The sequence below is a fragment of the Rhineura floridana genome, chromosome 19, assembly GCF_030035675.1.
Source record: "Rhineura floridana isolate rRhiFlo1 chromosome 19, rRhiFlo1.hap2, whole genome shotgun sequence".
Classification (NCBI taxonomy): Eukaryota; Metazoa; Chordata; class Lepidosauria; order Squamata; family Rhineuridae; genus Rhineura; species Rhineura floridana.
Window position 1 is genome coordinate 7,817,227 of NC_084498.1, and position 26,931 is coordinate 7,844,157.

The window sequence follows — 26,931 nt, forward strand, 5'->3', positions numbered from 1 at the left end:
ATGGCCTATTTAAAGTTGCTAGAACTCTGTTCTAAATGAATATGGGGTAAATGTATTTAAGACATCTCTGTTTGGGGTGTGTGGCAGGATAGATGGATGAGCTCTAATGTGGTACTCACGTGGGATTACTTTGAGATGAGTAAGAAACCTCTGGCTCTCCAGATGTTGGACAATTCTTATCTCTCTTACAATTTGCCTTGCTGGCCAAGACTGATGGGAACTGGAATCCAACATCTGGAGGACCACAGGTTCCTCACTCCTGTTTCCAAAGGAATAAAATCTGAGGTGGATTTGTATGTGCTTATGAGCAAAGTATAGATCCTGACCTGTGGCAGTCATTCTGGATTAATGCGGAGTAAAAAAATGAGCTGAATCAGTCTGGGGCTAGTGCATGTTTTAAAATGTAAGGGCTCAGCTGGTGGAGTAAAATTTTATTCCGTCCGTTCAGCTACAGCACATTTGGAAAAAACGAGTTATGTGGTGGTCACAAATTAAATAAACCAGAGTGCAGCCCGGTGTGATCTTATATGTGTGTGTTATGTAACAAAAATGCATCGGTGGAGGAAGAGGAAATTCTAGTCCAGGAGAACAAACAGCAGCAAAACAAATGTTTAAAATGGGTGAATGCTGGTCATGCCTCCCGTGATTGTGTGCAGGGCAGTATAATCCTAGGCTTCCCTACTCTGCAGCAGTAGTGTAGTGGCAACTTCCGAAGTTCAGGGTCCCTTCATGTTAGCCACAGCCTCTCACCCTTTTTTGCAGCTGAGATCTTTGCTAATGCCTTCTCCCACAATAGACATCCCTTGCAGCCAATAAGGATCAAAGGGGTGAGTGTTAGCTACTGAGAAGAGACTTCTCAGTGGCTGACTCCCTTTCACTCTGGCTCCAATCAGTAAAAGGACAAGGAAGCATGTTCGAAGACTCTGCTCAGTGGCTAACACACCTCTTTCATGCTGATTGGCTGATAGGACGCTGGAGACATAGGGACCCTGCTCGCAAAAAAATAAAGGGTCTAAGACTCGGTAAGACCCTGGACGACTACACCCCTGCTGGGCAGTACGCCCCACTGAGATCAATTAGCCTCAGTCCCAGGGAAGCGTGCATTAGGATTGCAGCCGAAGGCTGGGAGCAAGCCCCACTGAACTCAGTGGGGCTTACTTCTGAGGAGGCACGTAGAGGAGGGCACGAAACCGTGTCCGGGGCAGAAGAGGAGATTCTATCTAGTCTGTGGGGCGCCGCCGCTTCGCATTAATGAAAATGGAGTCAAAACTGGAATGATGAATGGGTGACTGTGTGGAGACGACTAATGGGGGCAGCCGTTGGGAACAGCAGCGGGCGCAGCCGGAGGAGGAGGCGGGGTCCAACTTCGGCGGGACAGGGACAACTGGAGTTCCGAGGGCACAGGCCAAGCTAAGGGGCCGCTGCTACTGCCGCCGCCGCCGCCTCCTCGTCTCTTCACGAGGGCCGGCGCCGCGGCCGAACGACTCGCCGTTTTGACGCGCACGTGCGCCAGCAACGGGTAAGCGATCCCCCCCCCGACGCCATTTGCCTGCCCTGACGGGGGGGAGACCCACCTGCCCTCGCTCGCTCCCAGTTTCCCAAGTTGGGGCGGGGGCGGAGGCGAGGAGGCTGTTGCGCGCGCAGATGGGGGGGTCTGCCCCCCCACCCCGGCCTGCTGACCCCTCCCCCCGCCTGATGGCGCGATAAGGACTCCCCCACCTGCCCCCTTTTTGCTTCGCCCCCCACTTTCTGGCGGGGTGTGCGCGAGGGGGACTCCCCTGACTGACTCCCTCCTGGGCAGCTCCGTGGCTGGGCTCTTCCCTGAGCGATAATGCACTGTCTTCAACTTTACTCCACTGAAATGGAGTGAGCCTAAAAACTAATTAAGAGGCATGAAATTAATTCAGCGGGTCTACTCTGAGCAGGGTTAGCATTGAATACAATCCAGTGTATTCGGTCGCCAGGGCTTGCCGTCTTCATCTCACCTATGTCTGGGTATAAATTGATTCATTTTGGAAATTATTACATTTATATTCCACTTTTCCCCAAGGAGCTCAAGGTGGCATACTAACATGGTTCTTCTTCTCCTGTACCTCACAACAACCCTGTGAGGTAGGTTAGGCTGACAAGTAGTGGCCCAAGGTCACCCAGGGAACTTCATGGCCAAGTAGAGACTTGAACCCTGGCCTCCCATATCATAGTCCAATGATAACCACTACAGCACACTTTATTATCATGCTCCCTTAGTAATGACTCTCACAGGGTGATGCATGCTATGTATATATGTGTGTGTGTGTAAAAAGTGTGGCGTAGTGGTTAAGAGTGTTGGACTACAACATGAGTGACAAGGGTTCGAATCCCCACCTAGTCATGAAGCTCACTAGGTGACCTTGGGCAAGTCACTGCCTCCCAGCCTCAGAGGAAGGCAAATGGTAAACCAGCTCTGAATACTGCTTACCATGAAAACCCTATTCACAGGGTCTCCATAAGTTGGGATCGACTTGAAGGTAGTCCATTGTCATTGTCATATGTGTAAATATAGGTATTATATGCATGCAGGCATATTACTTTTTTATATTTAGTATTAAATTTATATCCCTCCCAACTAAAGGGAGCCCAGGGCAGCAAACAAGTGATCAAACGCTAAAAAAAAATTTAAGTCAATATTTTTTTAAATCCTTAACGTCTTAAAAACAGTTACAATACAGATGGAAACATGCATATTGTGTCTCTGTGTGTATTATACAGCCACGAGAGTGTTATACAGCCATGAGAGTGGCTGTATACTATAGCCAGCAGGGATTTTTCACATTCCGCAATGTTAAATTGAAAATACCCCCATGCCATTCTGAGGCTTCCTGTAAGCTCATTTCAAAACAAAACCTTACAAAACTTATAGTCCTGAACTCAGAAACGCTTGCTTAACAACCCTGTCAATTTTCATGGCGATACACAAAACAGTCAGAGATAATAGACAGTTCAAAGTGTAAAAAGAGAGAGAAAAACCTCAGAGCCCTTTTGGACTTTTTTCTCTGAGAGTTATAATCTGTTGAAATTCATTAAAAATCAGTCATGTTCACAGAGCACCTGTAATCCTAATACTGACGTTACCCCATACTCTGACCTTCATCTGCTGCAGATTAAATGTTGAAAAAATGCCTGGCTGATTTTTAATTAATTTAATAATTTTTGGCTGGGACCCAATGATAGCACGGAGCATGCTCAGTAAGAACCAACTGTCAGAGTTCTGAAAGCCTCACAGCTGCTGGGCTTGGCTAATCAGGGGGCCACACCCACACCAGACTTTGATTTCATGTGAGACAGTCATGGCTTCCCTCAAAGAATCGTGGGAAGTGTAGTTTGTGAAGGGTGTAAGAGACTCCTATTCCCCTGAGAGAATGGTTTAACAGTCAGCCACTCTGATTGAAGGTCTGTGAGGGGAACAGGGCGTCTCCTAGCAACTCTGAGCACCCTTCACTAACTACACTTCCCAGGATTCTTTGAGATAAGCCATGACTGTCCAAAGTGAAATAAAGGCCTGGTGTGGATGTGGCCAGGGACCGCTTTGGTTTAAATTTGGGTGGGAGGCTACATGTGTCTGCTGTAGAATAAAAAGGTGGGGGAAAGGCTGAAAAAGAATGATTCTGTTTACAATGTTTTCCTTTTGGAAAGGAAAGGGGCTTCCCTTCTGCCCAGTGCCCACCCACCCAATCTCCTCCACTCCCTGCCCCTTCCCTGGGTCAGTGTTGGACTACGACCTGGGAGACCAGGGTTCGAATCCCCACACAGCCATGAAGCTGACTGGGTGACCTTGTGCCAGTCACTGCCTCTTAGCCTCAGAGGAAGACAATGGTGAAATCACCTCTGAATACCGTTTACCATGAAAACCCTATTTAAAGGGTCGCAATAGGTGGGGATTGACTTGAAGGCAGTCCATTTTCATTTCCAAACATGATTGCATAGAAATAGATCCCACTGAACTCAAAAAATATGCAAATGATCAAACCCACCCTCCCTTCTCCTTCCTCCTATCCCCTCCTCTTGACCCTTCCCAGCCCCTTCCTTTGCCCCTCACTCCCCATCCCCTTCCAATCCCCTCTTTCTCCTTCCTCCTCCCCCTCCTCCCCCCCTTCCTCCTCCCCCTCCTCCCCCCCTTCCTCCTCCCCCTCCTCCCCTTCCTCCTCCCCATGGTCAGTTTTACCTATCGTAAACATGATTGCACGGAAGTAAATACCATTGAACTCTATTAGCATGCAAACGATCAAACCTGCCCTCCCCTCCACCTTCCTTCGCCCCCCTCCAATACGCTTCTTCCCACTCCCCTCCTCCTCCCCCATGGTCAGTGTTTCCTATCCTAACCAAGATTGCATAGGAGTAAATCCCATTGAAAATAAGCATGCAAATGATCAGACTTGCTTTTCCCCTCTCCTCTCCTTTCCCTTCCTCCTCCCCTGCCTACTCAAGCCCTGCCTCCCTCCCCCCCCCCCCGTCAGTTTTACCTATCCTAAGCATGATTGCACAGGAGTAAATCGCACTGAATTTAATAAACATGCAAATGATCAAACATGTCCTTCTCCTCCCCTCCCCATCCTGCCTGCTCCCATCCCAGTCCTCCCTTCTGCATTTCCTCCCCTCCCTCCTCCTCCTCCTCCCCCCATCCTCTGTGGTCAGTTTCACCTATCCTAAGCATGATTGCAGGGGAGTAAATCCCATTGAACTCAATAAGCATGCAAATGATCCATCCATTCTCAGCAAACTTGGACGGGATCCCATTTCTTACCTCCCGAATTAAAAAGCAGGGAAATTCACTAATAGGCAAAAAACCTTGTGGTTTAAGAACATACCTATAGCCCACAGCTATTCTATCAAACTTTAAAAAGCAGGGAAATTGGGCAGCTATAGTGAATGCACCAGGGGAGCAGGAGACCTGAACTCCTCTCTGAGATATTGGACTGCCCTACAAATTGGTCAAAATGCAAACACCATTTGGGTTGGTCTTTCACAGTCCAATCCAATTCCTGTGTAGCTTGGAAGAATTTGGTAAAATGTGCCTCTGAGCATATGGTGAGTGGTGGCAACACCTGCAATCAGCCCAAATAATAGAAAGAAGACATGTGCTGTGCTGATCTTGTTTTAGCAGGGAGGAAGCAACATTATTAAGACAGTTGATATAGTTCAGATGGTCACTTTGAATATGTCTGATTTCCTTTGCAATTTTAGTGAAGTTTCCTATAGGAAATCATTTTCTTTTGTTTCTATTTCTGTGAATATGTGTATAGCAACTCTTTGCAAAATTTATACTAAAAGAACTCCAAACATAATTGTGGAATAATGGCACTGACTTCTGCAGAATAGTCTCCAGTGGACTTCAGGAGTGTCTCAATTTGCGCAAGATAAAACAGTGGGAGGTGAAATATATTCTAGCCAAATGCTAGGTGTGCTCTATGTTTTTAATTGACTGTGCCCACCTTGCCTTAAATGAAGTGGTTTAAACATAGCAGGCTGAAAATATGCATCCTCTTTTTTCCAACAGCTAGAGTCATTGCTGAAGTAGCAGCATATTGGAATCAGTCTGATTTTTCATCAAACTGCATATCCAAATTCCACTGTTAATGCACCCAAAATAGAAATAGGACATAACCTCCAATTTGAAACACAAAAGGCTGTCTTCACCATCATATGACACTGACCAATAAGAAGGCTTTGAAATTAATAAAAATAAATTTGACACAGATTTCTGGGATGAATAATGAGGGAAATAAAATTTTCTAGTGTAGATTCTCTGTAGAAACATTAATAACACAGGAAAGAAGCAAAGTAAGAAGAACACCAACAAACATACAAAAATACAATTCTCTATCTTTGGAGATGGCAAGTGTTGCCACCACTCACCATATGCTCAGAGGCACATTTTACCAAATTCTTCCAAGCTACACAGGAAGTGGATTGGACTGTGAAAGACCAACCCAAATGGTGTTTGCATTTTGACCAATTTGTAGGGCAGTCCAATATCTCAGAGAGGAGTTCAGGTCTCCTGCTCCCCTGGTGCATTCACTATAGCTGCCCAATTTCCCTGCTTTTTAAAGTTTGATAGAATAGCTGTGGGCTATAGGTATGTTCTTAAACCACAAGGTTTTTTTGCCTATTAGTGAATTTATATATACACGCTCAGATCACACCTGTGTGTGTGATTTTAAATAAAGTATTTCTCAACTGCCTTTCATCCAATGGATACCAGAGTGGTGTTCAATTCACATTTTAAAAAACTGATATGTATGTATACTCATTCATCTACACTCGCACTATATTTTTTTAGTTACTTCTTTCCACTTAGGAATAGCTTCCCATAAATTATCTTGAAGCAATTTCCCAATCAAAACATCAGCAATAAAATACATATATACTGGAACGAGGTCTGCCTGGAGACCTCATTACTATATCATCTAGGCGCCTTTTAAGGACTGCTAATGTAAGCATTCTTTAATTAATTAGTGCAGTTTGATTTTGCCATCCATTCAAATGAGCCGTTGCTATAGTTTTTGTTTGCATTGATTTACTGTATCATTTTAAATTGTACTTTTCCCCCTTTTCTTTTTGGTATTTTTTGTTTCTTGGTGCTCTGGTTAGCTGTCCTGGCAACATAAATCTATTTTTAATATGCGGAACATAAATTATGTAAATAAATAAATATAAATATAGGGAGATGTTCCTTCCCCCTCAAAAAAAATCACAGTCAGCTATTGCCAATCTGATGCCCGCCATATGTTTTGGACTAGAACTCCCCATCAGCCCATTCATCATTCAGCTGTGCTAGCTGGGGCTGATGAGATTTGTAGTCCAAAATATCTGAAGGGGCACCAGATTGTCAAAGTGAGGTTCCCCCCCCCATATACCCAAATGTGCATGTTTAGCATATATGTACACCCCTGTTAGCAGCACTATTTTTTTCTATTTGTACTGCCCTCAAGTCTATCCCAACTTATGGCGACCCTATGAACAGGGTTTTCATGGTAAGCAGTACTCAGAGGGGGTTTACCATTGCCTTCCTCTGAGGCTGAGAGGCAATGACTGGCCTAAGATCGCCCAGTAAGCTTCATGGCTGTGTGGGGATTCGAACTCCGGTCTCCCAGGTCATAGTCCAACACCTTAACCACTACACCACACTGGCTCTTGCAGTTAGCAGCACTAATACTATTGTATCTAATGCTAGTTCTACTCAGAGTAAACCCATTGAAATGAATAAACATCACTATCTTAGGTCTGTTAATTTCAGCAGGTCAATTCTGAGTAAAATTTAATTGGATACAATACAATGTGTCTTCTTTGTCCCCAGTCCTCCTCCTGGCATATACCTGAAAGAGCTCCCATGTTACGTCATCATTGTTCCCCCTCATGCCCACCCCAGTGGTTCGTAAATAGATGTCTCACCACACACACACACACTTCCCAAGGATATGCTGGGAAGTGGGAATGTGTCTCTTTGCCGCCAAGTAATTAAAATTTTCCATATGGATTGAGGTGGCCTCTAGCTATAAGCAATAAACTTTGCCGCAGGGCTCCTGCCGGGAGGAAGGGCGGGATATAAATCAAATAATAAATAAATAATATTTTCCAATGTATTCCCCTCCCCCACATCTCTGTTGTGACAGTTAACAGCTGGATTACTAAGCTGCAGCACAAAGAATAGGATTCTTCACTTCTCTCGGACCTTTGAACTGAATTTAAAAATTGTCCATGCGATTTTCCACCACACCATTTTAACGTGGTAGAATCCTGATCCCAGAGCCCTTATGGATTCATCTTTGCCTCATTCCACTCCTCCCCAGGTAACAAAACCAAGTGGAACCTGAACGCAATGTTGAAAATGTAATTTATATTTTATTAAGCACCAAAGGGTGATGGACCTACATGTATATACTCCTTTTTGCTTTCAAGATTAGTTCTAGATTAGAATTTAGGACACTTCTGGAAGGCTTCTGGTTTCAGACGATAGTCTCTGGGCTTTGAACGAAACAGTTGCAAGCTTTTCATTTGATACAAACAAGGCACAGCGCTCTTAAGAAGTGCTTTGTATTTTGAAACACATACTTCTGTAACATCTTCCTAATTTGTGATGTGATGTGGGATGGCTCTCTCTCATTTGCAGAATACAGCCTCGGAACTGGAAAACAACACCATTCAGAAGCAGAGGAAAGAACTCCTGCTGTTAATTGCAGAGCTGAAAGATCGTGATAAAGAGCTCAATGATATGGTCGCAGTGCATCAGAGGCAGCTGCTGGCATGGGAGGATGATCGTCAAAAAATACTGACACTGGCAGAACGGTGCAGCAAGTTGGAGGGTGAGAGCCATACAAGCCACAGTCTGAGGAATCAAGCCATTGTAGTAGTTGTAGTATACCCATATTGCAGATGGGGGAACTGAGCCTGACATTGACTTGCCTAAGACCGCTTGGTGAGTTCGTGGCATCGGTGAGACTGGAACTGTGATTTCCTGATCCAGATCTGCTGTCCCCAGTTCCCCTTCAGGGGAGGGGACATAGTTCAGTGGCATAGCACTTGTTTTACATGCAGAAGGTCCCAGGTTCAGTCCTTGCCATCTCCAGTTAAAAGGACCAGGTATGGACCAGATGATGGCAAAGGCCCATCTGTAGCTAAGTCTCTGCATAGCCACTGCCATTCCTGAGTAGGAAAGCAATAGACAAGGTGGATTAATGGCCTGGCTCTATTTAAAGCAGCTTAAGAAGTTTAGTCTCTTAGCTGTTACATTATGATTTGTGCTCTACAATAATTGGTTAAAGACAGAAGAGATTAAATTAAATGAAAAGATAATAAGCCTAATTAAAGCACAAGTGCATCTGTTCTTACATATATCCTAAGCTGTGTGTTGGAACTTCAGAAATGCTGCAAGCCATCAGGAAACAGACTTAGAGGATCTGTTTGCCTGGTCCCACAGGTGCTGGCTGACAACAGAATGGAGATTTTATCTGAACTGAAGCACCATGGAAATGCTAGAATGTTGTGGATGGCAGGAAATGCGTAGAACCTTTTGCAAGTGATCCTGTAACAATAGCAAGATGCCCATAGAGTTTTCTCAAAGAACCAATATCTCATAAACCAGATTATGTTATGCTTTTCAAGAAAGAGCTATATCGTTTTGTATTAGAGTCATTTTTATATGCTTAGCATCTGAAAGTAAAACCTTCAAATAAAACATGAAAGATGTACTGAGAACTCTGTCAAAACTCCCAAATCGTGGAGTTTAAGAGGAAGGAACATGGCAGGTAAATCAATCCAGATTGCTGCTTTAGGATGGCTCCTAGCTATGCACTCCTTTCTGGAATTAAGATTTCTGTGCGTGTGCGTGTGTGTGTGTTTACACTTAAAACCTCAGCTTAGTACGAGAAATATTTTTTTTGTGTGTGCATCACTGCTTTCAGTTGTTGTTTTCCCAGAAATAATACCTGACCTTTTCCCCCTCAGATGAGCTGCACAAGAGAAATGAGATGATTACCACGCTGACCAGAAGGTTAAAGCGCCTTGAATCTCAGCAGAACAACCGCAAGATGACACTTGAGACTACTCAGCAGAAGCTTCAAGAACTCTCTCGGAAAGCATCTGACACATCACTCCACTGCCAGGCCCTTGAGGTAAGCGTCAGTTCAAGGCTAGATTCAGAATGCCTTGGATGGGTTTGAATATATCTCTGAGTGAAACTAGCTAAGGGCCAAACTAGACCTAGTGCCAATTCCAGCGTTGTTTTGTGGGAGGGGGTGCTTGAACAAGATGCTCTAAGTGTGACTTCCTCCTCCTACTCGCCATTGCTACCACAAAGCAGTTGCTTGCCCTTTCTCTCTGGGCTTAATCTGCACCACCTCCCACTGGGAAAGGATAAGTTGTGCAGAAGTTACCACTCCTTTGTGTGCTGGTTGTTGGTTTGGAGAGGGCAGATCAGCAACAGAAGGAGCAGGAGGGTCTTGCAATTGGCAGTCCACTCCCTACTGGATCTTGGGCCTTTGTAGGTGCCCAGCAGTTCCCACTGCTGGTCCTGACTAGCCCTGACATGGAGAATCCATGACTGAGATATTTCACTGTCTTTCTTTAGTGAAAGGCAGCTGCCAGGGATATGTGTGTGTCTGTTGCGTATGTGTGATAGGATTGGGTCATAGGAAAGAGAGTTCTTCCCTAACGAAATCTCTTGTATTGTATGTTTCTTGTTTCTCACCCTTCATGGCTAATAGCTTCAGGGAGAGGGGTGGGTTTCCATCAGGAGGGGAGCTAAATCTTTTTTCTCCCAGTGCCATGGCCCTGATCCAAATCCAGGAGGCTTGCAGCTGCTTTTAACTAAATGGGAGATCCTGTCGTGGATCTCCCACTTCACTCCTACTTTGGTGTGTTAATAAGGTTCCTGTTCATTATGCTGGTCATTGACCGTAATAACAAAGATTTGATTTGAAGGTTCCTGTGTGAAATAGATCAAACAGATGTCAGTTATAGCATATTGATAGGAGGAATGGGGAGAGAGGGGGAGAACTCAGCTAGTTCACATTGGCCAATTTGGGCGTGTTACAAGCTGGAATGCTGCTCTCATGATAGAGTGTTGAGTTTGCACCAAAGCGGCTGGTTCATCACTTCCTTGCAAACACAGGTGAGGAGCTGTCATGTCTTCTCCAGTCATCCATAAATGGCCTGAGCAAAGTTGCGGCCTGCAAGGATGGCTTTATGCCTGTGATGCAATAGGGTAGTGAAGGAACAAACTGTGCATGGGGATTGGACTCTGGGTCAATACTTTTTCCTTTCTTTTTTGTTGCCTAGGAGAAGAATCAAGGTCTCAGTTGCTCAGTGATGAAGCTGTCCAATAGAGTAGGACAACACCAAGCCAGAGAACAGGAGCTGCTTACTATGTTAAAGTTAAAGGTAATTTTATCTATCCATTGGGAGCGCCGCCATTTCTAGGCACATTTAAATGTGGCCATGGAAGGACCCAAACAAGTTTCTGCTAATTTCCTTATAAAGTGGGGAAATGAAACTGGAATTTAAAGTGTGATGTCAGAAGCGAGGAGTTGAGCTCTTTCCACCACCAGCACCTGCACATCTCTACATAAACTCATATTTCACCTGTCTCCCCTCCCAGTCAGGGTTGTTTTTTTTCAGTTGTGGAACTCCATCTGGAGAAAAATGGGTTAGATAAGCCTGGAGGAGGGGGGGATGCTCTGCTGGACATGAAATTCCCATTCCCAATACTAAGCTTTAAGTTGCTTTGTAGGGATTTGGCAACAGACTTGGTTCTCCACACAGATCTGCCGTCGTCAGGGTCATTCTGCCACTTAAAACTAGGAGAGGGCGGGAGACAATTGAAAATGCCATCATACATCTCCTTTAGATAAATTTAAGGGTGCATTCCTATGCACACTTACGTGAGAATAAACTCCCATGAATACAGTGTGGCTTAACTTCTGAATAGACATGCATATGAACACAGGAACATAGGTAGCTGCCTTATAGGAAGTCAGACCTTTGGTCCATCTAGCTCAGTATTGTCTACACTGACTGGCAGTAGCTCTCCTGAGTTTCAGGCAGGAGTCTCTCCTAGCCCTGTCTGGTGGTGATGGATCAGATCTAGGACCTTGGACATGCAAAGCAGCTGCTCTACCACTGTGCTATGGTCTCTCGGCCAATTTGCAACAAATTGTGATGTAAATGTTCTCCCCACTGGTAGTTTTATTTTTAATTCCTGTTTTTTGTTTTGGAGTCCAGTATTTTAGAATATGTTTTTCAACTTATTCAGCTCTTCTCTCTCTATTCCTCCCCTAATAGCTTTCCTTGTAGATCTATTTCTTTCATAGCTTTTATTTTGAAAGCATAAGAGTTTTGATAGAACAGTTATATTTTTGAAGATTATGAGACACTTTTGGGGACTCTGGTCAGAAAGAGGGATACAAATCTATTAAATAAATAAAATGTGATGGTGTTCCATCGGTCAGATGAACACAGCCAAGTTCTGAACTAGTGTTAAAAATGAGATGAATTACTGTCAGCATGCAAAATGAAAGATGCACAGATAGCCAAATGCAAGGCAAAGCTATGAACAAAATTGTTTTTGTTTGTTTTGGTTAGGATAATGATATACTTGAAGCAACCAATCACATTACTGAATTTACATGTAAATTTAAAAAATTAGAAAATGCTCTACGTGCAGCAAAGATGGAAGAGTCAAGCATCAACAGGGAAAAGCAGGATTTTAAACTCAGGCTGAAGGAACTTATGTTGGAAACAAACAAATTAAAAGGTAAACAATGCTTAGAATTTGATATCCATAATTTAAAATCTGAATATGGGGGAAGAGAGTATTCATATTTGCATTTCCTCAGCCAATCAAATCAGGCTGTCCATCAATTAGAGAATTTTCAGTTGATTATTCATCTCCCTTTAAATTTCAGTAAATTTTCAGTTTACCCAAAACTCAAAATATAAGTGTCTTTTTCAGATATTGAAGGAAGCATGTGAGAACTTAGAATTTAAAGAACAAAAACTGTTGCCCCTGTTTGGAAGGGAAAGGGCAATATCTAATATTTTCTCTCCCCCCCCCATTTCTTACTATAGGAACGCGTTAGAATGAAAAAAAAACTCCCAAAAACTTATATGCCACTTTTCATAATCAGACTGTGGTTTAACATATATTTGTTTTATTTAAAATATTTGTACCCCGCCTCACCAATATTGCTCCCCCCCAGGCAGCTTACCAAAATAGCATAATAGTATTAAAAATGACGCATTGCAATAAAACAAAACAAAAATGATGGAGACAGAAGCAAAATAAGATAAGCAGATTGGTTGGGAAAAAGATTTTCCAAATGTAACGCAAATGCCACCCAAAGTCCAGGCAATCAAAATGCTTTTAATTGGTGCCTGAATGATGATAATGTGGTTCTTGATAAATGTTCCCAAGGAGAGTGTTCCATAACAAGGAGGGGGGTGCCACCACAGATACGGTATCAAATGTTGCTGTTGTCAGAAGCCCTTGAGAAACTGCTGCATTTTTAATTTAACATTTCAGTTCATATTAACACAACAGATTAAGATGTCATGATTAATAAAGCTAGGCCTGGTCACCACCTCCTCACCTCTGAAGATGGGGTACCCAGAGCAGAAGATCTTAATGCGCAGGCAGATTATTATGGGAGCCTACTGTCCTTCAGTGCCCCTGACATGAATGAGCCAATTATAGTTATTACATAATTTTAATGGTAATACAATATATTGCTGCTAATAAACAGTATTTTCAGTGTGTAATTTTAACCATGAAGACTTATTCCCACTGGTTTCAGTAATGTGGATTTGTGTATTGCATTGCAACAAAGAATGGCCTAATTGGACATTTGGTTTATTGCATCACACTTACGATAATATGAGAAGATGTGAACTGCCTATATGAAAGAGTTCATTTCAGTAGCACTCTTTTATATATATATATATATATATATATACATAGGAGACCTCACTGAGAAAACAAAAGAAAGCAACGAACAGAGGGAGGAAATCATACGCCTCAAACAAGAAAATGGTTGTTTGAATACTGAATTGATGCTTAGTGGTGAGTAGACAAGAACTAAAGTTTGGACCTTGGCTTTTGAGGAGGTCTATCTCTGATTGCAGCTAATAGGTTTGGATCTTTAGACTATAATTTTGTTAAAAGTGTCGGGAAACAGCTTAGATCTTTGATCAAAACTACCCCAGCATTCAGGACTAGTTACTTTGTTTCTATGCTGGGGGTTCAAAAGTTAGAGGGTTGCCTGATCTACGTCGGGGGTAGAGAACCTTTTCAGCCTGAGGGATGCATTCCCTTGTGGTCAACCTGCCAAAGGCTGCATGCCAGTTTGTGGGGGGAACCAGAGACAAAAAGGAGCAATGGGTGTGGTCCTTACCTTTGTACTATAGGCTACATTCCAGACAACCAGAAGTAAGAAGTTTCTTCCAGATGCATATCTCGCCATCCAGACAAACCAAAAGGCATTATCACAGTTCAAACGTACATTCCAGCCAATCAAAAGCACCGAGGAGGCCTGGTGAGAGGCGCATGGCCTGGAGAGAGTTCTGAGGGCCAGACAGAGAGGTCTGGAGGGCCATATTCAGCCCCCAGAACTGAGGTTCCTAGCCCTAATCTACATATAATAGCTTTCATGAGCACAAGTAATGGCATCATGGTCCATATGTACTACACAATGATCCACAGAGGTGCTCACCATTGGCGAGGACATATTTTGCTCTAGCAGAAGCACAGAATCTAGAAGAACCCCTGCCCTCCTGCTGTGCCTGGGGAGGACTCTCTGTGAAACCAGGCTGACCTCAGCAGGACCGGAGAATGACAGAGGCTTTCCCAGATGGTGCACTGAGCCTCAGAGACATGTGGAGAGCTGTAAGGCAACTTGCTGCCTTCTGAGTGCTTAGTGCAATGGAGATGAGCTTCCATCCCTCAGCTGTTGAGAAGGGCAGGGCTCACCCACCCACCCCAGCTGTGCTGAGTCTCAAGCTCAGTGTATATTAGAAGACCTGTACTCTCCCTCAGACCTTGCTGAAAAGAAATTTTGATTGGCTGCCAAGCTGTGTTGACCCTGAGCACTACATGTGTTCTGTGACTTATCTACAATTAGATTTCTTGGAGGGCCCTTTGGCAATGGTGTTTTTATTTTATTTAAATATTTGTAAACTGTACTTTCATAGGAAATATAACAAGGTGGTGTACAACATAAAAAACAATGCTACAATAACATCAACAGCATGTCAGCAAACAGGCTGATAAAAAAGTCAAGTTACAATAGCATGCCTGAACAGCACAGTTTTTAAAAGATTCAGAAAGGCAGCTCGGATGACTCTTGCTGAACTTACATTGGCAAGGAGTTCCACAGGGCAGTGCCTTGCACACTAACAGGAAGCTGGGATGACTGTTGCCACCTTAAATCAGCAAGGTGTTCCACAAGGCAAGACCTTGCATACTAAAGGCTTGGTCCCTGATAAAGGCAAACTGAACATCAAGGGGCACGGGGGACCACCAAAAGTGACCCATCAGAAAATCTCTATGATTGAGGTAGAACATCAGGATTCAGGTGGTCCTTAAGGTACTTTGGGCCCAAGTTGTTTAGGGCTTTGTGAATACAAGAACCTTGAATCTGGCCGGGTAGCCGCCTGGCATATTAGCTTTCAGTCTTCTCTGAAGCTTTATTATACTGAACACTCCCATGTCCAAATCTACTCTCTCTCTCTTTTTAACACTTTTGTGGATTTAAAATAATCTTGGCCTACCCTCATTTCAGGCCAAGCTACAAGAACTTATCAATTCATTAATGAGTTGTGTTTGCTCCAGAACTTGTGACAGGTTTGGCCATTCAAGCAACCCAGCTGCCAGTCTCTGAAATATAGAATCATAGAATAGTAGAGTTGGAAGAGGCCTATAAGGCCATCAAGTCCAACCCCCTGCTCAATGCAGGAATCCAGATCAAAGCACTCCGGACAGATGGCTGTCCAACTGCCTCTTGAATGTCTCCAGAGACCACTACCTCTCTAGGTAATTGGTTCCATTGTCGTATGGCTCTAACAGTTAGGACGTTTTTCCTGATGTCCAGTCAAAATCTGGCTTCCTGCAACTTGAGCTCATTATTCTGTGTCCTGCACTCTGGGACGATTGAGAAGAGATCCCAGCCCTCCTCTATGTGACAACCTTTCATGTACTGGAAGAGTGCTATCATATCTCCCCCCAGTCTTCTCTTCTCCAGGCTAAACATGCCCAGTTCTTTCAGTCTCTCCTCATAAGGCTTTGTTTCCAGTCCCCTGATCATCCTTGTTGCCCTCCTCTGAACCTGTTCTGGTTTGTCTGCATCCTTCTTGAAGTGCGGAGACCAGAACTGAATGCAGTACTCAAGATGAGACCTAACCAGTGCTGAATAGAGGGGAACTAATACTTCACACGATTTGGAAACTATATTTCTGTTAATACAGCCTAATATAGCATTTGCCTTTTTTGCAGCCACATCACACTGTTGGCTCATATTCAGCCTGTGATCAACAACATTTCTAAGATCCTTCTCACATGTCATACTGCTGAGCCAAGGATCCCCCATCTTATAACTGTGCTTTGGTTTCTTTTTCCTAGGTGTAGAACTTTGCATTTATCCCTGTTGAATTTCATTCTGTTGTTTTCAGCTCAATGCTGCAGCCTATCAAGGTCCCTTTGAATTTTGTTTCTGTCTTCCACGGTATTAGCTGTGCCCCCCAATTTTGTATCATCTGCAAATTTGATAAGCATGCTTTGTACCTCCTCATCCAAGTCGTTAATAAAAATGTTGAAGAGCACTGGGCCCAGGACTGAGCCCTGTGGTACCCCACTTGTTACTTCCACCCAGTTTGAGAAGGAACTATTTATACGCGCTCTTTGAGTATGAAACAAGCAAGTTACTGATAGGAGCCTAAATCACAGCTTCAAAGTATCATTAGGGAATTAGCTATCTGTTTGCAGGGTTGGGGAACTTGTTCAGATATTGTTTGGACTCCAGATCTCATCAGCCCCAACTTGCATTGCCAGTTGTCAGGAATGATGGGTACTGTTGTCCAACAATGATGGCTGGAGATTCCCTATCCCTGGTTTACGGGACTCCCCTGACTTATTGATTTTAAAGCAAACCCTGCATATAGAAGTGACAATGTTAGGTTAATGTTTGATTTCTTTGTGACATTTATTGTTTCTCCATGTGTTTTTTTGTTGTGGAACATAACTGAACCTTCCATCCTGCTCCCCAACAGCTGAGAGAGCAAACAGAAAAGACCAGCTGCTTCAGTCTGCCAAATCTAAGCAACTACGGACTGACACAGAGCTGAGCAATTTGCGACAGGTTTGACTCCAGTTTCTGGCTGTTTGGTGATGATGGTGGGGAGGAGTTTGTATTTGTTATGTCCTTTTATGTTGCAATGAGGAATGGAACAAAATCAAAAGTGAACAGAATTTGCTGTTGCAATAAGTTCTGCTGGACTGGTTTGAAGAACCTGTTTTTGACACTGGGATTCAGCCTTGGAATATGTGAACTAAGCAGAAGGAGGAATGCCTCTAAGTATCTTCAGTAAAAGATAGTAAAGCTTTTCGAATCCACATGCGCTGGAGGATATATCCAAATGCTTGTGGTTCAATAAAAATTGGAGGAGAGATTGCATTTTTTAAATGGTGTTATTGTACTGGGAGCCTTTTTTGGTTGAAGAGCAGTATAAAATTCTTTAAACAAAAAAAGTGGCTAGACTGTGGAGGTCCAGGTTCAAATCCCCATTCAGCCACATATCTTACTGGGTAATAGTAGCCCAGTCACCATCCTTCAGTCTAACCTACCTAACAAGGTTACTAAGAGGATTACAATTTGGAAGAAGGGGTGGAAGAAACTAGGAACACCACCTAGAGCTCCTTGAAGGAAGGCTGGGACATAAAAACAATAACAATGGGGTACTACTTTGTACATGTGCATTTCTGTTGAAGATATAAGAAGACTCTTTTTCTTTCTTTTTATTCTATTATCTATGAAAACAAAATATAAATATTTTACTTCCCCTCAAAAAACTCGATACTCTTTTACACATACCTTGATTGGTGGTGTGGGAGCATGCACTGAATATGGAAAAAATGGGGTGGGATATGTTTCCGCTTCAGTTCTCTGAAATCTTAAAAACAAACCATTTAAGATTTCAGAGAACTGTATCTGAAACACCCCCATGATGATTGTTTTTGTCTTAAATACCTTGCTCATTTTAAGACTGCAGCACTGTGGGACTGGAGGAGACCTGCCCTGGGAGTGAGTATCTGAGCATCTGGGTGCTTGCTTGCTCGCTCCTCTGGGTTGCTGTCTCTTGAGACAGCTGAAGTCCCTGGTAAGTGCTGCAAGGACTTGGACCCCCTGCCTGACCCTGTCTCCAGAGAGAGGCTGCAGTCAATCTCGCAGCCTCTTGCACAGCTCCTGACTGGGTCAGGGGGCATAAAAAACTGGCTGCCCTTGGGTGGTGGGTCTGCCACGGGCAGGGTTGCACCTTGGGGAGTTCTGAGGGCGAGGGCACTACCGCCTTCTATTTTTTTTAACCAATCTAGAGGAGATTGGTAGGAGGAGAGTATGTGTAGTTCCTGTGCAGGGCGAGAGCCTGTGCTATGAACTGAATGATAGGAGAAAGTCGCCAGATGCCTTCAGAGTGAGAGTCTGTAAATGGCAGAAGGCTGGCCCTCCCTGGGTGTGAGACGGGGGGGGGAGTAGATGTGCCCTGTGTAAAAGATATTTAATGGGTCTGACTGTTTCCAGTTCTCGCAAAGGCCTACTGGGAAAATTGGTTCAGGCAGGTTTTGTTTGTGGGCTCTTACTGGGTCCATATCAGGTGTTTAGAAGGAGTCTTAGTAAGGAGGAACATGGGTGATGCCACCCCAATTTCAGTGATCATGGGTAGAGGGAGGTAAGGTCATAGGGAGGTGGTGAAGAGGATGAGGGCAAGGCTATCTGTGCCTTGTTCCTCGCTCCCACTCTCATGGACGGGTTCCTCGTTGCTCATCTGCTGTGCTCACTGGCCTGTGTGTGCTGTTGTTTAATGCCAGATTGGTGCACAATAAGACCACATTCATCCATTTTATTTATTTATTTTATTCAATTTATATACTGCCCACAGCCCGAAGGCTCTCAGGGCGGTGCACAGCATAGGATAAAATACAATAAAATCACAAAAACAGTAGAGCGTAAATATTAAAACAATAAACAACCAAATATACATTAAAAGCTTAAAAGATAGATTAAAATGCCTGGGAGAATAAAAAGGTTTTCACCTGGCGCCGAAAAGATAAAAGTGTAGGCGCCAGGCGAACCTCATTGGGGAGACTATTCCATAATTCGGGGGCAACCACTGAAAAGGCCCTAGATCTTGTTACAACCCTCCGAGCTTCTCTTTGAGTCGGAACTCGGAGGAGGGCCTTAGATGTTGAACGTAGTGAACGGGTAGGTTCATATCGGGAGAGGCGTTCCGCTAGGTATTGTGGTCCCGCGCCGTGTAAGGCTTTATAAGTCAAAACTAGCACTTTGAATTTAGCCCGGAAACGGATAGGTAGCCAGTGCAAACGAGCCAGAGCAGATGTTATATGTGCGGACCGCCTAGTCCCCGTCAGCAGTCTAGCAGCTGCGTTTTGCACCAGCTGTAGTTTCCGAACTGTCTTCAAAGGCAGCCCCACATAGAGCGCATTGTAGTAATCCAATCTAGAGGTTACCAGAGCATGCACAACTGAGGCGAGGTCGTCGCTTTCCAGATAGGGACGTAGCTGGGCTACCAACCGAAGGTGGTAGAATGCATTCCGTGCCACCGAGGCTACCTGCGCCTCGAGAGACAGGAATGGATCGAAAAGAACCCCCAAGCTATGAACCTGTTCCTTCAGGGGGAGTGTAACCCCATCTAGAACAGGTTGAACATCCACCATCTGGTCAGAGAAGGCACTCACCAACAGTGTCTCAGTCTTGTCAGGATTGAGCCTCAGTTTATTAGCTCTCATCCAGTCTCTCACGGCCAGGCAGCGGTTCAGCATATTAACAGCCTCACCTGAAGAAGATGAAAAGGAGAAATAGAGTTGCGTGTCATCAGCATACTGGTGGCAACGCACTCCAAAACTCCTGATGACCGCACCCAGCGTCTTCATGTAGATGTTAAAAAGCATAGGGGACAAGACCGATCCCTACGGAACTCCACAATGGAGAGTCCAGGTTATCGATCCATGCTCCCCAAGCCCTACCCTCTGGAGACGATCCACCAGGTAGGAGCGGAGCCACTGCCAAGCAGTACCTCCAACTCCCAACTCTGTGAGTCTCTCCAGAAGGATACCATGGTCGATGGTATCAAAAGCAGCTGAGAGATCAAGGAGAATCAACAGAGTAACACTCCCTCTGTCCCTCTCCTGACATAGATCATCATACAGGGCGACCAAGGCTGTTTCAGTGCCAAAACCGGGCCTAAAACCGGATTGAAACGGATCTAGATAATCGGTTTCATCCAAGAGCACCTGGAGCTGGCTGGCAACCACCCGTTCCAAGACCTTGCCCAGGAATGGAACATTCGCTACTGGTCTATAGTTGTTCAAACTATCTGGGTCCAGGGAAGGTTTCTTCAGGAGTGGTCTCACTACTGCCTCTTTTAAGCAGCTAGGGACCACTCCATCTCTCAAGGGGGCATTTATCACTTCCCTGGCCCAGCCGGCTGTTCCAGCCCTGCCAGCTTTCACTAGCCAAGAGGGGCAAGGATCCAGTACAGAGGTGGTTGCACACACCAGTCCAAGCACCTTGTCAATGTCCTCAAGCTGTACCAACTGAAACTCATCCAATAAATGATTTGATCATGGATGAAGGTGCCGATTTGGTGTGCATTACTGAGACCTGGGTGGGTGAGCTGGGAGGAGTTGATTTGACTCAGCTTTGCCCACCTGGATACTAGCAACACTAGCACAGGCTGCAGGGATGGGGAGGAGGAGTTGCTGTGGTCTACAGAACTTCCATCTCTGTCACCAGGAAACCATTCTGTCTTGGAGCTGGCTGTGAGGGCCTGCACCTGGTGTCGGGCCGAGGAGACAGTAAACTAGGGTTGCTGCTGGTGTACTGTCCACCCTACTGCCTGGCAGCTTCTCTGACCGAGCTGGCGGAGGCTGTCTTGGCTATGGTATTGGAGGAGCCCAGAACGATAGTGCTGGGTGATTTCAATGTCCATGCTGAGGCTGCCTCTGGTGTTCTGGCTCGGGACTTCATGACCTCCATGACAATCATGGGGCTGTCTCAAGTTGTCACTGGCCCAGTGCATAGAGCAGGGTATACCCTCGACCTGGGTTTTGCTCCAGATGGAGGAAGGGGTGGTCTGAAGATGGGGAGGTTGATGTCCCCCCATTGTCATGGTCAGACCACTTCCTGGTGAAGTTTAGATTTATAGCTCCAATCCTCCCTTGCAGGGGTGGCGGTCAGATTAAGATGGCCCGCCCCCTGAGGTGAATGGAATCCATAGGATTCCTGAATGCCCTGGGGGAGTTCCCAGTAGATAGAGCAGGTGACCCTGTTGAAGCCCTTGTCACGCTATGGAACAGTGAAGCATGCTGGGCTATTGACACGGTTGCCCCTGAATGCCGTCTCTGGCATTGTGGTGCCCGGTTTGCACCTTGGTACACCAGTGAGCTAAAGGCAATGAAATAGGCTGGACGACGGCTAGAATGCAAGTGTTGTGACGCTGATTGGGCACACATAAAACATAACATTGCCTACTGTGTGGTGGTGAGGGCAATGAAGAAGGCCCACTTCTCTGCCTCCATCACATCCTCAAGTAGCCATCCAGTGGAGCTTTTCTGTGTTGTCAGGGCTCTGTTGACATCAACTCCAGGAAACTGAGTTTTAGACCGTTCAGAGGTTCACTGTGAATTGTTTGCAAGGCACTTTGAGGGTAAAGTTGCTCGCCTCCGTAGTGATCTTGATGCCCCGTTCACATCTACTATAGTCCCCAGTGAGGTGTCCTGAGGTGTCCAATGCAACGTCTGCTGCAACTTCTTGGGAACGGTTTCAGTTGATGCGGCCTGATGATGTGCACAAGGTAGTTGCAATGATGCAGCCAGCAATGTGTCCTCTTTACCCTTGCCCTTCTTGGCTTATTAAAGCTTGCTGAGGGGTTTAACCAAGTGGGTACAGGGTGTGGTCAACGCATTGTTGTGGGAGAGAGTGGTTCCAGCTGCCCTGGAAGAGACGGTGGTCCAACCACTCCTGAAAAAGCCCACCCTGGACCCATTGGTTTGTGACAACTACTGACCGGTTGCAAATACCCTCTTCTTAGGGAAGGTGATTGAGAGGGTTGTGGCGCAGCAATTGCAAGTATTGAATGAAACGGATTGTCTTGACCCCTTCCAATCTGGGTTCAGGCCTGGTTATGGGACTGAATTGGCCTTGGTCGCCCTGATGGATGACCTTTATCGGGAGAAGGACAGGGGGAGTGCACCCCTGTTATTCTTACTTGATCTCTCAGTGGCTTTTGATACCATTAACCATGGTATCCTTCTGGGCCGACTTGGTGAGATGGGTATTGGAGGCACTGTTTTACAGTTGTTCTGATCCTATCTCCAGGGTTGTTGTGAGAGAATAGCATTGAGTGATTGTCTTTAGGCCCCCTGGCAGTTGTTTTGCGGGGTGTCGCAGGGTACTCTCTTGTTCCCTATGCTGTTTAACATCTATATGAAGCCCTTGGGAGCTGTCATCAGGAGATTTGGGGTGAGGTGTCAGCAGTATGCTGATGATACCCAGCTCTGTTTCTCTGTAACATCTGAATCGGGAGAGGCCATGCAAGCCCTAGATCACTGCCTGGACTCAATGATGGGCTGGATGAGGGCTAATAACCTGAGTCTGAATCCTAGCAAGACGGAGACACTGTGGGTTGGTGGTTCCCAAGTTTGGACAATTGGTCAGTTGCCTGCTTTGGATGGGGCTGTACTGCCTCTGAAAGAGCAGGTCCATAGTCTGGGAGTGCACCTTGTGACGCCCTTCCCTGGCTGTCCCTGTCAGGTTCCTACCTGCTCGTGGTTACTGCCTGTCTCTAGGCACCACCAGGGACTCCACCAGTCCGGACTGTCCTTTCTTATGGTTTCTCTCCCCGTTCTAGCACAGATCTCAACAGATCCCCCTGCTAGGCAGCACCACCAGTCACGTCCTATAACCAGTAGTCCCAGAGACTCTGCCTGAGTCTCTCTATCTGGTTACCTCTGTGACTGAGTGCTAAAGCTGTCCCAATCCCTTTGATTTACTCAGACTGCTTATAATTCTGGTTTGCTCTGAATACTTGTGGTGTTATTCTTCCCTTCCCCGCTGCCACCATTTGTCACTCTTCAGCCTTGGTATTTACCTCACCCTCCCTTCTGGTCTGTGAAACCCCAGCCAAGGATCAGGCCTTTGGTAAACCAAATAAGTATTTTATTATATAACAGAGATAACAAGATTTCTTTAAAAGGCACTTAAGCATATGGTTACATCTATTCCTGAGGTACTGGTCTTAGTATTAATCCGAACTCCACCCTCTCCTCTCAAAACCCACCAAAACAACCCTCTCAAGTCCACCAACGTCCACCCACGTCCACACCACATCCACCCAGATTTACCTGACATTCTTCCTTTTATACTGTCAGCCATTTTAAACATTCAGCCAATCATCCAGCATTCTACTGCCCATTCACTCCCCCTCCTCTTTCACTCCATTTACCATGTATCTTCTAAACAAACAGCACTTACCCTATTTACACTAATACAGGATCATCACACACCTCAATTCATCTTTGTTGCTAGAGGCCCAGGTGACCTCGGTGGCTATCAGTGCCTTTTACCAGCTTCAGTTGGTAAGACAGCTGCAGCCGTTTATGGACTGTGATAACCTGACTACTGTTGTCCATGCACTGGTAACCTACAGGCTGGATTACTGTAATACGCTCTGTGTGGGGCTCCCCTTGAGGTTGGTCCGGAATCTGCAGCTGGTGCAAAATGCGGCAGCGAGACTGCTCACTGGGGCAGGGTATCGCCAACATGTCACCCCGCTGCTGAAAGAATTGCAGTGGCTACCTATTAGCTACTGGGCTAAGTTCAGGGTTCCAGTTTTGGTGTACAGAGCCCTATACAGCTTGGGACCAGGATACATGAAAGACCATCTTATCCCTTATATACCCAGTCAATCACTACGCTCTGCAGGTGAGGGCCTCCTGCAGATACCATCTTACCAGGCAGTCCGTTCCGCACAACATAGGAAATGGACCTGTAGTGTAGTGGCACCAACCCTTTGGAATTTCCTCCCCTTAGAAAGGCACCATCTCTATTATCTTTTTGGCGCCTACTGAAGTCCTTCCTCTTTCAACAAGCCTTTTAAGTTGAGACCTTATCCCAGTCTGCATCTGTGTTGGAATTGCTTTTTAATATGTTTTTAAACATTTTCTTTAAAAAAAATGTTTTTAAAACTTTTTTTAAAAATGTTTTTAAATATGTTTTATTTTAATGTATTTTAAAGTCTGTTTTTATGATGTTTTAAAGTGTTTTTCGTGCATTTGTTTGCCGCCCTGGGCTCTTACTGGGAGGAAGGATGGGATATAAATCACATAATAAATAAAATTCTTGTAAGCTGCTTTTTGTGTCTGTGGAGAGGGAAACAGGGCAAAAAGAAGATCTTAAAATGAACTCCTCGGTCGTCTGAGGTTTGTTGGTTGTTTTGCTGTCTGCCTTCAGATCTATATGAAGCAGCAGAGGGATCTGCAGTTTCTGCATTTCAACTTGGAGAGTTCCCAGGAAATGAAGCAGAAATACAAGGCAGAGGCACAGGAAGCCAGGTAAGCAGGATGAATGGCTTTCCAGAGGGGAGGTCTCTTTTAAAGGGGACTTACACATTGCACACAGCCAGGGCTGGGAAGATACTTCAAAATCCTAACCCACAACAGATATTTGGAACCCAGACCTGAACATCGCTGTGAGGCAAAGTCAGGAGAGGAAATCCAATTCCTAGGCACCACCAGCATCAGTGTTCTAGGAGCCTAGATGCACAGGGGCATAGGGTACTTCTAGCCCCACTTAGAGCATATTTGAAATCAAATTCACTAACACTCATTCATAAGGAAACCCCTAGAAGACTGGGCTAGAAATATGGAAATAAATCATACCCATTATAGTGCAGCTAGCAGGAGTTGGAGAAACTGCATTTGCTGAACTGTTCCCTTCCGCTAACTCTTGGAGCATAGCCACGTAGTAGCTGACCATACTCCTGCTCTTGGTTTTTCAATGTGGCACAGAGCTTGGAGCACCCTTGTAAAGGCCAGCTTCCCTGGGCCATCCCTGTGCTGGAAAAAGGAAGCCGGAAATGGAAGCTGCCCAGCCTCTGCCAATCCCCATTAGCTGAATGAATGAATGGGAGCCCCTTGGATGTGCCACATCCCTCACAAATGGAGCTGTGACTCTGTTCCCCTACGTTTGAGCCACGTGGACTTGTCTCTGGTGAGAGCCACCGGTTTTCTAGGCTGTCTCACAGCATTTCATTTACTCAGGGAGAGTACAATAATAATTTGCTTAGGAATAACGAATGAAGTAACCAAGGAAATCTTCCTTAGGCTTGATGTTTTTCTAAAAAACAAATATTGAAAAAGGTGGGATGTTTCTGGTAATGGCCATGGTATTAAGTCCTGTACCGAGTTTGTTTCAGTCTGAAGAGGAACAAAGGACACTGTTGCAGACTAAGTAGGCATGCTGGGAGAGAGAAGCAACTAGAGGTTGAAAAACCAGGAGTTATCTGAGTCTGTCTCTACCAGTAATTACAACTCCCAGCTCCCTTGAAAGTCAGCTAACAGAAGCAAAGAAAAATAAGGTAGTCCTAATATTAGATGAATTGGAGAACACATGCAGAATCAAAAGAAGCCAAATGGGACAGGGTTACCTAAAAGGTGGGAGGATCGTGGATGTCCAGACCGGCAATGACATCCCATGTCATTGGGTGGAGGAAGAGGGTAGAGATTGATGGAATAGATCATTTATAGATTTTAGTTGTTAAGTGCAGCCTGGATAACCTGAATTCCTTATTATGCCATTTATAGCAGAGGGATGGTTTTGTCAGATCTCGAGAGTAGCAGCGACAGAGACACGGTGCATTGCGAAGTCAGTCAGAAGATACATACCCGGTTCATGCATGCTCCCAGCTGTAGTTCGACAAATACCTGCCAAGCATGCAGAGCTGAGAATAGGCTGCAAATGGGCCCTGAGGAGAGACTGCCAGCAAGCTTGGATCAATTTCAGGAAGGGCTGTTTTACGGGCCGAGGACTCTGCATAGAGAAGAGTTGAAGCAGAGCGGTTCCTTTAGTGCTGGGGAGACAGAGAGCAGACCTATCTCCCAGTCGGAGACCGTGTGGAAGGCAGACGGCAGGGCATCAGAGCCAAACTGTGTGGCATCTTTGCCAATACATGAGCATTGGCTTGACCTGACTTCCTATGCGGAGCCCTCAAACAGCCAGAGTCGTGTGTCGGGGAAGTCTGGCAAATCCAGTGAGGATACGGAGATGGACACACTTGGGATTTCATGTGGGCCAAGTCCCAACAAGCCTCCCAGTTCAGCTAAAGGGATGGATTCGGGCTACTGTTCCCACAGCTCCATCAACAAAGCCACCCTGAACCAGCCCGTAAGCGACCAGGAGTGGATGCAGATTTTCAGGCCTGTAAAAGCAGAAGGAGATTCATGGTGTGGAGCTTTTCCCAATAGTCCTCAGGCTGGGATTAAATGCACCAAGTCTAAAAGGTTCAGTATTTTGCTAATTGCCTACAAAATTAAACTATGCTGTTGTTGGCTATGATTGTCCCTACCTTGAATGCAAAGTGTAGGACAAGGAGCAATCTTTTAACGAATCAGCTAGCTGTTTAGAAACATTGCACACTTTCAAACTAGATATTTTTCACCAAGCTGTTCAAGGCAAAAAAGGAAACAAAGCAGATGTTGTTAAATGTCCAGGCAAGTGTTTACCTGGCTTGTCTGCCACCAGACTAGAACAAATGCTGTCTTAATTAGATTAGAAATAATTAGGCTTTAGCCAGAGAAGACTGCTGAGGAATCAGGTTTCTGAGGGCTTTTAAAGGTAATTCTGTGTGTTTGTGGGATATTTTTTTCAAGAGATTCTGCTGTGGGCATATGAACACTGAAAAGCTGTGGTTATTCAGATTAATAGTATCATTCATCTCCCCCTCCACCCCAGGGACAGTTCTATGAATACAGAACTCTAGAATCCTATTCTTGGAATCATCCTTAGAAGTGTGGCATGTTCCATCCTGACATGAATTTTCATTTATCCAAGACCACTTCCTCAAGTCAGCTGGGCACGAGCGTCTGAAGCTGCCTTGTGCGAGTCAGACTCTTGGTCC

General features: G+C 45.1%; 1 protein-coding gene across 5 annotated transcripts in view; it reads left to right on the plus strand.

Annotated features, from left to right (window-relative positions):
• The first annotated feature begins 950 nt into the window (after positions 1-950).
• Positions 951-26,931, plus strand: part of CCDC62 (coiled-coil domain containing 62) — a 37,686-nt gene continuing 11,705 nt past the window's right edge. For 4 of the 5 annotated variants that reach the window (XM_061603385.1, XM_061603383.1, XM_061603384.1 and 1 more), the window contains exons 1-9: positions 951-1,519; positions 7,650-7,826; positions 8,147-8,339; positions 9,481-9,647; positions 10,813-10,914; positions 12,115-12,286; positions 13,490-13,591; positions 16,792-16,880; positions 24,267-24,367. In XM_061603385.1, the coding sequence (XP_061459369.1) occupies positions 7,791-7,826; positions 8,147-8,339; positions 9,481-9,647; positions 10,813-10,914; positions 12,115-12,286; positions 13,490-13,591; positions 16,792-16,880; positions 24,267-24,367 (962 nt within the window). In that variant the 5' untranslated portion in view covers positions 951-1,519; positions 7,650-7,790. Of the gene's footprint in view, positions 1,520-7,649; positions 7,827-8,146; positions 8,340-9,480; positions 9,648-10,812; positions 10,915-12,114; positions 12,287-13,489; positions 13,592-16,791; positions 16,881-24,266; positions 24,368-25,618; positions 26,315-26,931 lie in introns of all 5 variants that reach the window. The other variant, XM_061603386.1, reaches the window with a different exon arrangement.